Source organism: Vulpes vulpes, chromosome 13 (assembly GCF_048418805.1).
Source record: "Vulpes vulpes isolate BD-2025 chromosome 13, VulVul3, whole genome shotgun sequence".
Classification (NCBI taxonomy): domain Eukaryota; kingdom Metazoa; phylum Chordata; class Mammalia; order Carnivora; family Canidae; genus Vulpes; species Vulpes vulpes.
The window spans coordinates 84,514,248-84,530,218 of record NC_132792.1 but is presented as its reverse complement, the minus strand read 5'-3'; the positions used below and the strand labels follow the sequence as shown (position 1 = coordinate 84,530,218).

The 15,971-nt window shown below is 41.4% G+C and overlaps 1 protein-coding gene across 2 annotated transcripts; it reads left to right on the top strand.

Annotated features, from left to right (window-relative positions):
* Nucleotides 1–4,899: 4,899 nt before the first annotated feature.
* On the top strand, nt 4,900–7,846 carry TXNDC2 (thioredoxin domain containing 2). 2 transcript variants are annotated; one of them, XM_072734874.1, is made up of 2 exons: nt 4,900–5,004; nt 5,589–7,846. In XM_072734874.1, the coding sequence occupies exon 2, from the start codon at nt 6,554–6,556 to the stop codon at nt 6,890–6,892; it is 339 nt and encodes a 112-aa protein (XP_072590975.1). In that variant the 5' UTR covers nt 4,900–5,004; nt 5,589–6,553; the 3' UTR covers nt 6,893–7,846. The 2 variants fall into 2 exon arrangements, with proteins under 2 accessions (XP_072590975.1, XP_025861740.2); XM_026005955.2 differs by lacking the exon at nt 4,900–5,004 and having other exon boundaries at nt 5,365–7,113.
* The last annotated feature ends 8,125 nt before the right edge of the window (nt 7,847–15,971 follow it).

Below are 15,971 nucleotides of genomic sequence, written 5' to 3'. Positions count from 1 at the left end.
AAAAAAATAATTTTCTAATAGATGTTTAAATGGATTTATGGCTCTATTTATTTTACGTGGCCCACAGCAACATCTTTCAGATTTGAGGGCTGTTCTAAAGGAAAGTAGGATGTGGTGGGTGGACCTACTACAATCCAAGAGAAACTGAATCCAGCTCTGTGTAATGACTTGCCCACCTGATTGCTTTCTGATCTCTTTAGCAAAAAATACTTAAACAGCAGTCACATCAATGACAAAAAATAGGCTGGAAATAGGAAGTGTAGATAACTTTACACTTAGAACAATCAGTACTGAAATGAAGGCTTCTATGAAGCTAAGCATTCTTGTATTGCAGCGGTGAGCACAGCACCAGCATGCTCTGTTGATCTGACTGCAAAATAATTCTTAATGAAGAGTGACTCTGTGATGAACGCATCTCTATTGAAGCAGTATTCTCTATCAGCTAACAAGTACATGATTAGAACCACACGAAACTGTGGTTGAATCTTCTAGTTAAACCCCTTCACAGGTGCCTGTTCTCTGGGAGCTGACTCACTGCAGCACGAGCCACCTGCATGAGGGACACCACCCTCACCACCCAGCCTGATTGCTGTCCCGCCTCTTTAATGGAAAGAGCTGGTGACCTGCTTCTTTTGTGAGTCTTATAAATGCAGAGCATCGCAAAGATTAATGCAACAAACCCACGTATGTGTGCCTACCATCCAGAATTAACCAATATTAACATTTTATTTCTAAGCATTTGTAACATACTTGCACACATATATTTAATCAAGCAAAATGAAATTGAATGGAACAGACAAAGCTGAAGTCCCTTTCAATCTTTCCAGGCCTATATCCCATCTCCTTTCACCTACTCAAAGCAATTAGTATAGTGACTTCTGTGTATAGCGTTGAGCCAAGTTTTCTCTTTATTTTGTATGTTTACATATGTAAAGACACATATATGCATATGCATGTATACCTAAATAAATGGTATTGAATACATTTTGGAATGGAAACCCCATTTTATGGTGTGGGTTTCCTCATTACAATAAAAGCCCTAAAGAGGTAGCCACAGGGCCTGCTCACCTATTTATCCCTAGTGTAAAACATTTGTATCCTGTGTAAATACTCAACCACTATTGCTGAACTGAATGCTATCTGCTAGTATGTTATGAAATATTATGAAGTGGTGTTAATTGGTGTTTTCACTATGGTGAGTGCACACACATACACACACACACACCTATGCATGCACTTGGCTTCACAAAATAGTTCAAATAGCATTTCTCTGGCCACAGAGCTCCTTCTGTAAGGAACTCCTGTTATCTCTTCCGTGTGCTCTCCCTTTCGCATGGCTATCCAACTTTTTCCTCCCCTGTCCTGCTCTGGCTCACTCTGGCCATCAGAGCCCAAGCCCTTGAGACCCTTGGGAGTCTGCCAAGACTGCCTCATACTGCTGTTGCCACCAAAGGCATCATGGCAACACCATCCAGCTGATTCTTTCTGAGCGCCCACTCTCTGGAACTCTAGATGCTCAGAGAAGACAGTGTACACGCCACTGAAGAGGATTCATCTCCCCGCTCCCACTGTTGATTCCTCAGTTACAGCTGCTTTGTTTGAGGTCCCCTTCCTGCTGTACAGGATGCCTAGAAGGGGTCTCTCTTCTTGCCTCACTTTTCCAGAATGCTGGTTCTTTCTTGCAAAAATAGTCATGAAGTCAGAGTAGCTCAGAGTAGCCCAGTGCTTTTAGCTCCATGCTGGCAGGACGCCCAAGGACCCTCGGCTAGGGTTTTAGACTGTACAAACAAAACTTCCTTCTGCTCAAACTTGTCATCTCTTGTAAGAGACACTGCTGACACTGTGCTCCATGCACAGCTTGTCACCTCTATTCTCAAATGACTACTTACTGCAAACACCTGCGTTTCTCTCAGGTGGCTGCAAGGACAGGTAAAGCACATGTACATGCACTTCTGCTTAGAAGTGCCAGGCTTGATGCCCCTGGAAAGAGCACTCAGAAGGAAGGATCACTTGAGGTTTGCCTGTACCTACCCCAGCCCCCAGTGGGAGTGGCCCTGAATGCTCACAGTGACAGCTGGCTTGATTCCCTCCCCACTGCCCCACTCGGTGTCTCCTGAGATCACCTCCCAAATAAACTAGCTGCACTCAAAATCTTGTCCTAGATCTGTTTCTCATAGTTTAGTTAAAGTGCATTATTATCTCTTCAGTGATCAAAAGAAACAAACTGTTGACACAAAAATCAGCATGGGGATCTTAAATGTATATTGTTAAATGAAAGAAGCCAATCTGAGAGGGCTACCTATTATAGGATCCCATTTATATGACATTCTGGAAAAGGCAAGACTACAGAGACAAATCAGTGGCTGCCATGAATTTGCAGGAGGGTAAGTGCTGACTAGGTGAAGCTCCAGGACATTTTTTAGTGCTGTGGAACTGTTCTGTATGGCACTGTAGGGTACTACCCATTTGTCAAACCTATAGGCTTCCGCAGCACAGAGTGAATCTCAACATATGTGAATGTGAAAAATTGATCCAGAGGACAGAGGATCCCAGAATGAAATGCAGAATGTGACAAAAGAATACACCTATTACAGATATATGGTGCAACTTCACTGAAGGGTGGGGGAAAAGAGAGGCTGGCCTAAGTAACTTTGGAAATGACTAGAAATGATAAGACTAAAGACAAAAGATACCATACATAAGCACTGTGCTCTAGGGGATGAAGTTGTTAACCATGGAAGGACAGGTTAACTAACCTGAAACCATTCTACACGGGAATTGAGCAAATAAGTAAATGCATAACAGATGGTGGGAATCAAGTCACTTTTGGAATAAGGTTATAGACAAGCTTGGGAGAAAGGCTACAGTGAACCATGTGGTACTGAATTAAAGTCAAGGACATCAATCTGAACTCATATTTAGCTTAATACAGACACTGATATAGAAATAACTATAAATTTGTGTATATGCACAGGTTAGCTACACCTATGTATAGTTCCTAGTTATGCTCACTGAGTCTGAACGCAATGGCACCCAGGATCAACATGCACACTTGGCTCAGATTTTGTTTTCTAAATACCTTTTTCTAATAAAAGGAAGCAGGGTCATGAAAGAAATGGATCATTCTAGGCATATAGTGATAAATCTATAGAAAGAGCCTAGAGCATCTTGTAGTGCCAAAAAGTAAGGAAGTGCTCAACAGACAAAACTACAGGTATGTATGCATCAAAAGGACATAGGAGCCATCTGAACGAGTTCTCAATGGCCAAATTCGGAATAATTTGAGCAACAAGTAAATTTCATAGTACTGGATTATAATCCAAGGTATAAAATACATGTCCAGGGACACCTGGATGGCTCAGTTGCTTAAGCATCTGACTCTTGATTTCTGCTCAGGTCAAGATCCTGGGGTCCCGGGATCGAGTCCCACCTGGGGCTTCCCGTGGGGAGCCCGCTTTTCCCTCTGCCCGGGTCTCTGCCTCTCTCTCTGTATCTCTCATGAATAAATCAATTAAATAAATTTAAAAATATATTTTCAAGAAAACATACATTTTGTGACAAATTGAATGAAAATTATTCAGAGGCATCGATATTTCAAGTTGCTTAGAATCCATCTGAGTTGCAGAATGAAGGGTAGAAATAATTGGAACCGTCCTGCCAAATCTAAAACACAGCTCAGCTCTCCCACGGATAAGTGCAACAGGGTCACAGTCACTTTTATGAAGATGTGCAAACAGAATGTGGCTTTTAAATTTTCCTACAGTGTCTCTATTTTCTTCATGAGCTTTAGTTCAAGGGGATTTGAGGAGAAATGGTGAGGGTCAGGATTCAATCTGTCTGTTTGTGAAAATTCAGCCTGCTGCACACTTTTTCATTCTGGTAGCAATTTGTTCTTTCCAATTACTCCCTTTTTGCCATGATATCTGGGTGCATAGGGTCATGTGGCCTGATTGTGGCCCAGCCCTCTGCCTCTGGTTTCCTGTGTGAAGTGGCTAGTCTGGCCTGGGCCCTAGATTGAGGACTGCTGAGAGCCACTGGTCCCATCTAGGGGGTGAAACACTATGCTTTTACCCACTGGTCGAGCCTCTGACTCCAGTCCTTGCCTCTGGTCACAAATCCCCCTTCATAGTGGCTTCTTTTATCTTCCTTGAGGCCCCCGTAGGTCTGCTGGTCTTCCCAGGACACTCACAGCCCCACTCCAGGCTGTTCAGGATTTCTAGATCCCTGGCATGTGCTCAGCAGGCTGCAGGGCCAGGAGCCTGCCCCAGGTCCAAGGACCCAGTCATGCCCTTTGCCAGGGGCTCATGCCACTATGTTAATGTGGAGTCCACAGGATGTGGGCGCTTCCTGGCCTCCCAGATGGAGCCCAGGCAAATACTCCTCTGCTGTCAGCTTCCTTTTGAACACATCTAACCTGTGTATCCATGCTGAGGTTTTGTTCTTGGAGTGGGGAGGCCAGAACACATGTACTTGTTCTTTAGGATCCCTGTCTATCTGAATGGAAGATGGTGTTTTCATTTCTTCTCAGGGAATTTCTCTGTGTTATAATCTACTCCCTTCCAAATATCCCAAACAGGACATCTGACAGTCTGGCAGGACTTTGTAGAGGAGGGTAACATGGTTAAGAGGAGACACTCAGGGGGTTATGGTGGGTGAGTCAGAAAGGGAAAGCTGGAGCTACAAAGTCCTAGAGGGAGGTTGTAGGAAAGTTGGTTTCAAGTTACCATCCTTTGGCAAACAGAACAGTTCAGTGTGGTATTCAGAGTGTTGGCTTGGAACCTGCCCACCTACAAGCTTTGTGATCCTGAGGAAGTTACATAACTTGTCCAAGGCTCAACTTTCTTATTTGTAAAATGGGGATCATAATGGTACTTACCTCAGTGGTTTGTTGTCTTATAGGAAATAATGCCTGTGAATGCACACCAGGCACTGGCCAAAGGCCAACACGCAGCAAGACCATCATAAGTAACCAAGGCTGTCATAAAACTCTCAAATACTACTGCTGTGAGTACCAAGAGGGTAAACCAGCTGTAAGTACTACCCAACTGTAAGTTGTTACTCATTTTATGATGTTAGGTTGGAGAGGTTGGAAAAAGTTGGAGGGTATGACCTCGTCTTCACTATGAGACACGCATGAAGTATAAGCAGATATGGACAAGGAAATGGAGGTGGACAATGATAGAGCTGGAACCCCAGAAGAACAAAAAATGAGGCCAGAGAAACAAGAAAAAGCCAATCAAGGTGATGCTAATGGTTAAGTGGAAGGGAGGAGGGCCACCTTAGGGACCTCCGTACTTGGAGTACACAGCAGTCTTGAAGCAGAGGAAAGTTGTAGTTAAAAAAAAAAAAACAAAAAACCCCACATAAAGATACATGTAATCACAGGCTGCCTGGTCTTCTGTTGAATGTGATTTTTCAAGTTCATACATCATTTATAAAACTACATTTGTGGCTCTAGGAATGACATTGCTCTTCCCTGGAGGAGATGCTAAGAAATTTTTTTTGTTTATTCTTTTGCATTTTAAATTTATTTATTTATTTATTTATTTATTTATTTATTTATTTATTATGTATTTATTTTTGCACAGAAAGTCCATTGTTACAGGGTCTGACCAGCCACGTGACTCCCTTGGTCCCAGAATTCTTGAACCCAGCACATATCCAGGAGAAGGCCTTGGCTCATCAGGTCAACAGCATACAGCACAAGTCTGCAAAGGAGTCCAAAGCTCCACAGCCCAAGGACATATTCCTGCCTGTATGGGGTGGTAACAGTTTCAATTTCTCAGCAAAAACCTTGCAGCCTGAACAGGCTGTCATCCCCAATTTTTCAGCAAAAATCATCTCACCTAACCAGGCTGATACCCCTAATTCTTCAGAAAAAAATATCCCACTCAAGCAGGCTGACATCTCTGATTTCTCAGCAAAACCCATCTCACCCAAAGAGGGTAACACCCCCAGTTTTTTAGCAAAAATCATCCCCCCCAAGCAGCGTGATACCTTCAATTTCCCAGCAAAAACCATCCCATCCAATCAGCCTGACACCCCCAATTTTTCAGCAAAAACCATCCCACCCAAGCAGGCTGACACCTCCTATTCTTCAGAAAAAATTATCCCACCCAAGGAAGGTGAAATCCCCAATTCCTCGGAAAAAAACATCCTGAGAAAGGATGACACTACATCTACTTCTTCAGAAAAAAACATCCTGCGCAAGCAGAGTGACACCACCAAATCACCAGCAAAATCCATCCTGCCTAAACAGGGCAGTAGCCCTAAGTTCTTAGCAAAATCCATCCTGCCCAAACAGGCCAACACCCCCAAGTTGCCAGCAAAAACTCTCCAGTCTAAGCAGATCAATAGCCCCAAGGTTTTAGCAAAAAGCATCCTGCCCAAGCACGGCCAAACCTCCAAGTCCTCAGAAGAAAACATACTGCCCAGAGAGGGTGACATCAAGTCCTCAGAAGATACCATTCAGCCCAAGGAGGGTGACATCCCCAAGTCCTCAAAAGAAATCATCCAGCCTGTAGAAGGCAATGTCCTGAAGCCATCAGGGACAATGGAACTCCTGGAGGTGGACTTGGTGAAAGTGATCCTGAACAAGGAGGACTTTGAGTTGGCGCTCAAGGAGGCCGGGGAGAGGCTGGTGGCCGTGGACTTCTCGGCCACCTGGTGTGGGCCTTGCAGGACCATCAAGCCCCTTTTCCGTTCCCTATCCTTAAAGTATGAGGATGTGGTGTTCCTGGAAGTGGATGCTGATGAGTGTGAGGAGCTGGTGAAAGACCTGGAGATCATTTGTATCCCAACCTTTCAGTTTTATAAACAAGAAGAAAAGGTGGGAGAATTTTGTGGCGCTGTTAAAGAAAAACTTGAGGCAATCATTGCAGAATTAAAGTAATTGTGGCTCCTGAAAGCACCGTAAATAGCTAGTCATAGCTTGTGATTTTATTTACCAAAAAAGTTGAGGCGTAACCAAAAATGTATGTCTGAGTGACACCTGTTCATAAATTATGAAGTATTAACTTCACCTTTTCAAAAAGTAGTAAAGTACTAGGGCATATTGCGACCACGTATTCATTGGTAGGAAGTTGTGTTATTAGAATTTCCTTTGGTGGAGATTAAGAGTCCACGCATCTCCTATTTTTTTTTATCATGATTTGTTTTTGGAACTCACCCTTGAAATTCAGTTCATTTGGTGTTAGTGGCAACATTGGAAATTTAGATAGTTCTTCTGTAGAAGTTCATTATTTAGAGATGACGAAGACTTCCCTTCTCACTTGGGGTTTCTGATGAGACACTTTGGGAAATAATGAATTTGAAAGATTCACATTTCATACCTAACCTCTTCTATGTACAGGGAGTGCTATGGAGGCCTCAGGAAACCCCATGGGCTCACCAGCCCTGCGTGAGATTTGTTGGTGGCAGAGTTGAGACCCAGGCCATGTTCCCAGATCTCAAGGGCAGGCCTCTTTCTACTAATTTCCACAAAATCTGAGACAGAGCTCCTAGCTTCTGGTTTCTCAGACCGAGAGCTTTATTATTCAGGTCAAAGTCAGGGCGATCCTCAATGCCATTATGACATCAGCTCCCTGGTGGCAGAGTTCCTACTTTGTGTCCTGGTATCTGGGTTTCTGAAACCTGCTGCCAGATGTCTCAGGGCCAAAAAGCCCAGGTCTGGGTCACAAGATGGTGGCTTGGTCCAGAGTTTAGTATTTTTTTTAAATGTATATGTGATACACACACATATAACCGCATGTATTAATGTATACAATTTGATGAATTTGGACACATGCATACACCCTTGATGTTCATTATCACAGTCAAGGTAATAAACATACCCCTCACATCCAGAGTTTCCTTGTGTGACCTCTTTTTTGTTATGGTGGTGATGGTGGTGGTGGTAAGAGCACTTAACGGGAGAGCTAACCTCTTAACAAAATTTTCAATGCACAACACTGTGTTGTTAACGATGGGTACTCAATCATACAGCAAATCTCTAGAACTTACCCATTCAGTATAACCAAAACTTCTACCCATTGAACAACTCATTTCTCCCCCTGTCCCTCATCAGCCATCATCCTATCTTCTGCTGGTCCAGAGTCTTTTCAAGAATTTGGACTAGTTGTCTTCATTTCAAAAACAGGATTCCCTTTAAAATTTGAATTCTTCTAGTTTTTCTTGAAAAATGATAAAAATCTGGCAAACTGGGCTTTCATTACCTCAAGAAACCAATGTAATCTTAAAGGCTGAGTGGCACTGCTTCCCATTGGTGGTGAGGAACCTGGCTGGCTTCCTTTAAACAGTGGAGTTATAATCCCTACCTTATAGGGATATAACCTATAATCCCAACCGCAGGAGCGGGCTGTCCCCACAACTCCCGCTGTGTGCCTACTGACTCCCATTAGTAGTTCAATCTTAGGCCTCAGGCCTCATCTGAGCCACGCACCTAACAATAGAAGTGCCACACATACTTGGACTTTTTTCCAAAAACATTTGGAATGACCTACAAAAGTCTTATTGATAAGGCTAACAAATTCATGAAAATGAATAAAATGTCAACTGAGGCCTCATATAATCACTCTGTGTGAGTGGCAGATTTTGTTCTGAGCTTCTTAGCAGTGTGGAGGGGGCAGAGGGTGAGAAATGGGAAGCTCAGACACCCAGATGTCATTACCCCAAAGGCAAAAACACTGGAATTTGAGAAATGAGTCAATGATTTCCCATAACTAAATTCTGGAATGAAAATTTTCACCTGGGAACCTCTGGATGAGGTCCTTGACAGTATGTTTTATAATAAATTCAGAAACAATTCTCATATAGCTGTTTCTGCTAATAATCTCTCATGAAGCCAAAGCTAGGATCATAAACCACTTTTCAATGAGAGGATTTGGGATTCAGGGTGTGCAAGTATGTAGCTTTTGATTTTCATATAAATGGACTTCTATTAATGAGCCATATTTCTGTTCTTTTCATCTGGTAGAGAGACTTTCTTCTGATTGTTTCACTCAGATGTGTTCTTGTTTTCCATATAGAACAGGATGGTTTCATTAGAACTTTATCTGCTTAGACATTTATGAATTAATCCAACCCCTCTGCTACCAGAGCCCTGTAGTTAGCCTAAAACACTTTCGACTGTGTAATTTGGAGGACTAGAGACCCCAAAATCTAACATTAATGAATTATACCAACAACTATTTCTGGGACCGGAATATTGAAGGTGTTTGTTTGTTTGGGTTTTATTTTGGTTTTGGTTTTGGTTTTTATCATAGGTCTTTATATTTAGGTTACTAAGTGATGACATGGACAACAACCTAAAGAAAACCCCTGAAAATAATTGTGATAGATTTTTCAAGTGGTTTGATAACATTACTGATGTAAATCAAGGGAGGAAGGCAAAGCATACCTCTGCAAAGGCAACTCTGCAGGGCCAACATGCCGCGGAGCAAGTGTGCGGCTCACTGACAATCTAATTTGATCCAGGGATAAAATCTAAACTACCAGAGAACTGATTCATGTCCTTCAAACTACCCACCCTAAGTACCATTTCTCTGGACTGTTGGATTATAAATAGTCACCAGGTCAAAGTTATGTTCCCTGGTACAAAGCTTGAGTATGGACATTCTGTTTTGCTAAATAAGAATCATGCACTTAAAAAAAAATGACCCAAGCAATTGTCATCACCTCTAATATTGAGCATGAAGGAGAAATAAGAAGCCTTTCTAATGAGAAAGAAAATTCCAGGTAATCATATTGGCTGTGAATGATGATAATATAAGTAGAGTCCTAACAAGAATCAGTGGAAAACCTGTTTGATTTGATAAGAAAACTCAACAGGGGCACTGGGTGGCTCAGTCAGCTAAGTGTCTGACTCTTGATTTCGGCTCAGGTCATGAACTCAGGGTCATGGTGTGGAGCCTGCTTAAGATTTTCTCTCTCCCTCTTCCTCTGCCCCTCCCCACCTTGTGCACATGCTTTCACTCTAAAACAAAACAAAACAAAACAAAACAAAACAAACCTCAACAAAATGGCAGTATTCAGAATAATCCCTCCAAAATCGATAGCTTCCTTTTGATTCAATGATAAGTGATTTGGAATCATTATGGAAAAAAATCTCACTTACAATAGTGACAAAAAAATAAAACACCTGGCAATAGTCCTAACAATAACAGTAAGGATTATTAAGACTAACTCTAAACACTTTGAGACATATACAAGTAGGTCTGAATAAAGTGAGACACAGTCCATATTCCACATTGGAAAGAAAGATAGAAAAAATGGTGTCTTTTCACTTACTTAGACTTAATGTGGTCCCAACCAATATCTCAATGAGATCATAGGGAAGACCTGACAAAATACTCAAAAATTCAAGAATAGGTAGGAAACAGTCTTAAGAAGTAATGAAGAGAAGTTAGCCCATCAGATAGCAAAATGTGTAATTAGTACAGTAATTACACAGTAAGTGTAGGGAAACCAATAGAAATATTGGTGAAGAAAAAAAAGAGTAACAAGACATAATAGTAACCCAAAATCAGATTTCAGGATACAAGTAGTAATATATTAATAAAGAAATATTTCAGTTTGATCAAATGTGAGTGAGTAATTTTTTTGTGTGTGTATTTACATTGTTTAGCATATTTATTCAATTTTTTTTTGCGTTCTATTTTTTAAAATTTATTTTTATTGGCATTCAATTTGCCAACATATAGCATAACACCCAGTGCTCATCCCGTCAAGTGCCCACCTCAGTGCCCGTCACCCAGTCACCCCCACCCCCCCCCCCCACCTCCCCTTCCACCACCCCTTGTTCGTTTCCCAGAGTTAGGAGTCTCTCATGCTCTGTCTCCCTTTCTGATATTTCCCACTCATTTTTTTCATTTCCCCCTTATTCCCTTTCACTATTTTTTATATTCCCCAAATGAATGAGACCATATAATGTTTGTCCTTCTCCGGTGAGTGGGTAATTTTTAAAAAATTGTTGAAACATTAGGTGTCTAGGCCTCTCTACTTGAAAAATCAATTTAGTGGTTGTGGGCAGGGTGCAGGAATCTCTTCCCATAGTCCAAATTCAGCCCCCTGCCCTACAAATTCTCATCCCCTGTTCACTGAAGTCCCTAAACAGGTTTCCTCTGGACAATTACTTTCCTGCACAGCATCACCTTTATCCAAAGTCCACTCATCTCACCAGACGCCCACAGGCCTAGCCCACAAAGGTTGTCTTATCTCCAAATTGGTCCCGTTCCCACAGCATTTCCTTCCTGAGTTTCAGTTACTCAGTTTGGAAAAATCACTGCTGGAGAGAGAGGGTGGCCCAGTCAAGGCAGGGCGGTTGGCACGGGCTGGGGTTTGCTGTCCAAGTTCCATACTAGAGGCTAGGGCTTGAGTGGGTTCAGTCTCCTTTGAGATTTCCCCACTGGCAGGAATCCTCATTAGCATGCCTCTTGTTTTTCTGATGATTCAGAGCATTACTGTTGGAACAAACATGTTTCCACATCATCACCCTGCCTCAGTGACGGAACTGCCAAAACCCGTAAGGATATTCCTCCCATAGGAACCCCTTTTAACTGTCCTTATAGTTTGCAAGGCTGCTTCTTTTCCAGTGGAGTTAGGACTTCACGCTATTAGCTGGAGCATCCTTTCTTCATACTCTTTCTCTCAAGTAGGTTCCACAGGCCTAACAGGAAAAGAAAATAGGTTCATTGCTGAGTCATATTTACAGGGTATTATAAATTGAGGCATATGAAGATTGTTATGAGTTTATTTGAGCAAAAATTAATTCCAACAGGACAGAGCCAAACTAGAAATGGTTAGGTGCACTCTGACAACAAGAGCCAGGGCAAGACAATGTAGAGAAGGTGTGCAAACAAAGGAAGGACATTATTTGATTGGTGATAGCTTCGAGCCTCATTGGCTGTTTGTGATTGATTGTCCTTAGGTTTTGATTTTATAACCTTGAGGCACTTATAGGCTTAGATTTTGAACTTCTTCAAAATTTTTGAACTTCACTTATTACATCCACCACCTTCCTTTTTCTGGTCAATGGAAGAGAGGGTGGGAATGAGAAGAGTGGTTTGCTCTTCTACAGTCCCTGACCAAAAAAAAAAAAAAAAAAAAAAAAAAAGAAAGAAAGAAAAAAGAAAAAAAAGAAAGGAGGGGGTAAAAAAGGTCAAAATATGAAAAACAGTATGATTCTTATTTTCTGTGAAAATTGAATAAAGTATTGTTGGCTCTCTGTGCATGACTTTTTCTTTTGTTCTATTCTTGTTTTTTTTTTTTTTTTTTTTTTTTTTTTTTTGCTGCTTACATATACAGGGAAAAGAAAAAGCAATCAATGAAATAGTTTGGAGACCCCAACTGCTAAAACAAAATCTGGGAGGATTGAAATAAGAGGGACTAAGCACATGGTCAAGGATGCTCTGGCAGTCTTCAAATGCAGACCTTAATCTAAGGCTTTGTGTTCTGGTTGAGCATTCTGGGCCTTGCTGGCTTTGTGTTACAAGTAGTCTTAGAGACTAAGTCCCCAGAAGTTCTGGCTGGAGATGAAGTGCCTAAGTGGTCGAGAAAGCCATGGGGTAGGTGCTATATTTGTGTTTTTGCGGCAAGTTGACAGAGACCCAACTCAAATCTGGTCCAGCAAAAACGGAAAATGTGTTGGATCTTGAAACTGGAAATTCTAAGAGGACAAACAGTTTCAGGTGTATGTGGAGGTTCAAACATCATCAGGACACTGATGTTTTCCACCGCTCAACTTAGTTGCTTATCTAGATTTTCTCATTGATTGCTTCTGTGGCTCATGATCACCGATAAAGAGCGAGTCTGTGTAACTCCAAATAATAAAAGTCCCAGGAAAGATTCTGCTTGGCTGGGTCATGTGACAATCCCTGAACCATTCTGTGAATTGGGTGGGGATGGGGTGCTCTGATTGGTCAGGCCTGAGTCACTTTGTACCCCAGGAGCAGGGTCAGTGCCATCAAACCATAAGAGCTAAGATGGTTACACAGAAAGTGGAAGGAAGAGAGTTGCCATCCAGACAAGCATATCTGTGGCATGGGTCACATTTGGTACCACTGCAGTTAGCCTAAGAACTATACTGAAAATGTGGTTAGAATCACCATTATCCCGATTTATAAATCCCTGTGAAAAACTCAACCCAATAAGAAAAGGCTTATCAAATGCACATATCAAATTCCTTTTAAACATATTTTCTCATTTCATTTTAATCCAGTCTGATTTCCTTAAGAACTAAATAATACTCTGTGAAGTAAGTAATGCCCTGGGACTTACTCAAATGACAAATGATAACATTTAAGTTTTGCTCAAGATGTCTTATGGAATATGAATCAAAAAAGAATACCAAACACGAAGTGGATGCTCAGAAAGATGCAAAGAATATAAACAGGGTAAGACAGTTTTGGGGTTTGTTTGTCTAAGTGAGGCTTTTGAACTTTATTGTTCTCTAAGTGTGAGCAATTTGATTTAACAGTGAAGTGGGGAAGCCTACATAAACTACTTCTTGGGTGGCTTTTTGAGGCAGAAATGTTTATTTCAAGTAAATCATATTCAATAAATATTTAAAACTTATGGTATATTGCTGCCTAGAGTATTTCATTGTGATTTTTGGCAGATTTTTAGGTTTCCCAGATCTTGTAAGGGAACTGTGGAATGGTATATTCAATGGAGATAAAAGTTAACTGAAAAATAAAATAAACCAAAAGGTATAAGAGAAGTTAGTCTTCAAATTTTGAAATAGGGATACCTGGGTTCCTCAACTGGCTAAGCATCCAATTCTTGATTTTGGCTCAGACTGTGATTTCAGGGTTGTGGGATCAAGCCCCACATTGGGCTACATGCTCAGCAGAGTCTGCTTGAGATCCTCTCTTTCCCTCTCCCTTTGCCCCTACCCTCATCTCTTCCCAAAATTTGAAATAGTGGCATTTTAATCAGGAGATCCTTTAACACCTCAGTGAAAAAGTCACCCAGTGCAACAATGACAAACATTGGGATCTAGATATAAGGGAGCCGGAGAAAGCCCAAGGCTGTAGCTTCGAGGTTTAGGAAAATCAGAATTTTCAAATTCCAGAATGGAAAAAAAAAGATGATTGTTTAAAAATGAAAAAGCTGATATTAGAAAATGATAAACATGAAGAAGTTAAGGTTGGTTAAGACAGGCAGTGATTGAAATGAAGAAAGGCAAATTGTGAGCACTGAAAGAAATGGTGACCATTCTACTATGTAGAATGTTGATTAGGAGTATATTACTTTTACCCACACAAGTTGAGAGTCATCTTCTCTTAGGTTAAGATGGTGATTTCAAGTAAGAGGGATATCTGGCTTGGGGAAGAGCTGAGAAGAGCATGGCTGTTCCTACACAGGATGGTTCTGCAGGTCTGCATTTCTGTTTTCCCTAAATGCACCTGAAGGGTTTCTGGCCTCTGCAGAGCCACCTAACTGGTGGGACTTGAGAAAGGTGGAAAGAAGGACTGCTTCTCTCTCCTGTGCTCCAGGAAGGCCACAAAACCTTGGTGTTTGAAAGGCAAAGCTAAATGCAAGTGTAATGACTCACAGATCAATATCTTTTACTGACATTAGGAAGATACAGAAGGAAGTCACCAGTTAGCTGTGCGTTCTTAGTTTAGAGATGGCAGATGAGGCTAATTGCCTCCTAGGGAAGGCTTTAGAGAAGATTTCCCTTAAATCAGGCCAGTTAACAATGGAAAGACTATAGTGTGTTGTCATGCTACCAGAAATAGCAAAATAACTGGAACTGGAACAGCATAGTATAACAATTCAGCATTAATGGATTTTTTAATCTCCCCATGTTCATTTCCCTAATAAATTGGATCTCTTTCTATGAGTTCAAAATTACTCATATGATAAGGATGCTTACTTTCAAATAATCTCTATTTTGGCATCTGAGATTTTTAAAAAGATATTTATAAATCCAAATTATAATTCTACTTCATTTTGGATTGCAAGTTTCAAAACGTATATTGATAGAAAAATGGTAAAGTTGGTAGCTGTATTGGTTGGATACCAGCTGCCATCATTCATCCTCTTCAGATCCCATCTATGTACTGATTTTTTCTGTATGTGCCCTAAAAAAAAAAAAGCCCCCCCAGGCCACGATTTATTATGTAAGGTTCAGATACTACAAATGTTTATCACTGGTATTCATGTTGAAGGCAGGAAGATGGGGGCATATGTCAGTAATGAGCTCTATTCACAGCCAATAGATAAACTCTTGAATGCAGGGAATATTCAGAGCCCATAGGCTATGGGAGAACTACTTAGAGGTGCTTGTGAAACTGAAAACCCTTCTGTCTTAAAAATCAATACATTGATTTTTTAATTTTTAAGATTCTTCTACTGTTTATTGACTTACTCAAATATGAGCTCTTGATAACCCTAGGTTATCCTTTTGGATGGAGATTAGATGCCTTTTCAACAATCCAAGTGAAACATGTCCCAATGTCCCCTCTCCAGGTGGAATAGGACTTGAGCTGATCAGCAAGGGAATTACAGACTTCCTGAAAGTTAAAGGCTGAGAGTAGAGGCCTCTCTTGTCTCAGGCAGCAGAGATGACTACACAGCTGAAAATGAAGCACTGAGAATGAGACCCAAGAACCCAGAAGACTACAGAAGGTGCCTCAACCATAGGGGAGATCAGTGGGTATAAAAGTCAGAATCTGGTTACAGGGCATGGGGACAAGGTGGGCTCAGGTGAGACAACATACAGAAGGTGTGGGAAGTGGAGAAAGTGGTCACCTAGGACAACCACTGGTGAATGGGGTAGATGTGTGGTGCTGAGTTGGGTCATGTTGACGTCAAGAGCCATGATGAGAACGGACAAGATCTTAGCACTTGAGTGCCTCCCTAGCAATACACTTACTATGTTTTTCCAAGTAGATCGAGTGGGGCCCCAAGCCTTGCCTTGTGGCCCTTAAGATCCAGCTGAGTGCATGGTGTTGGAGGTGTCAATG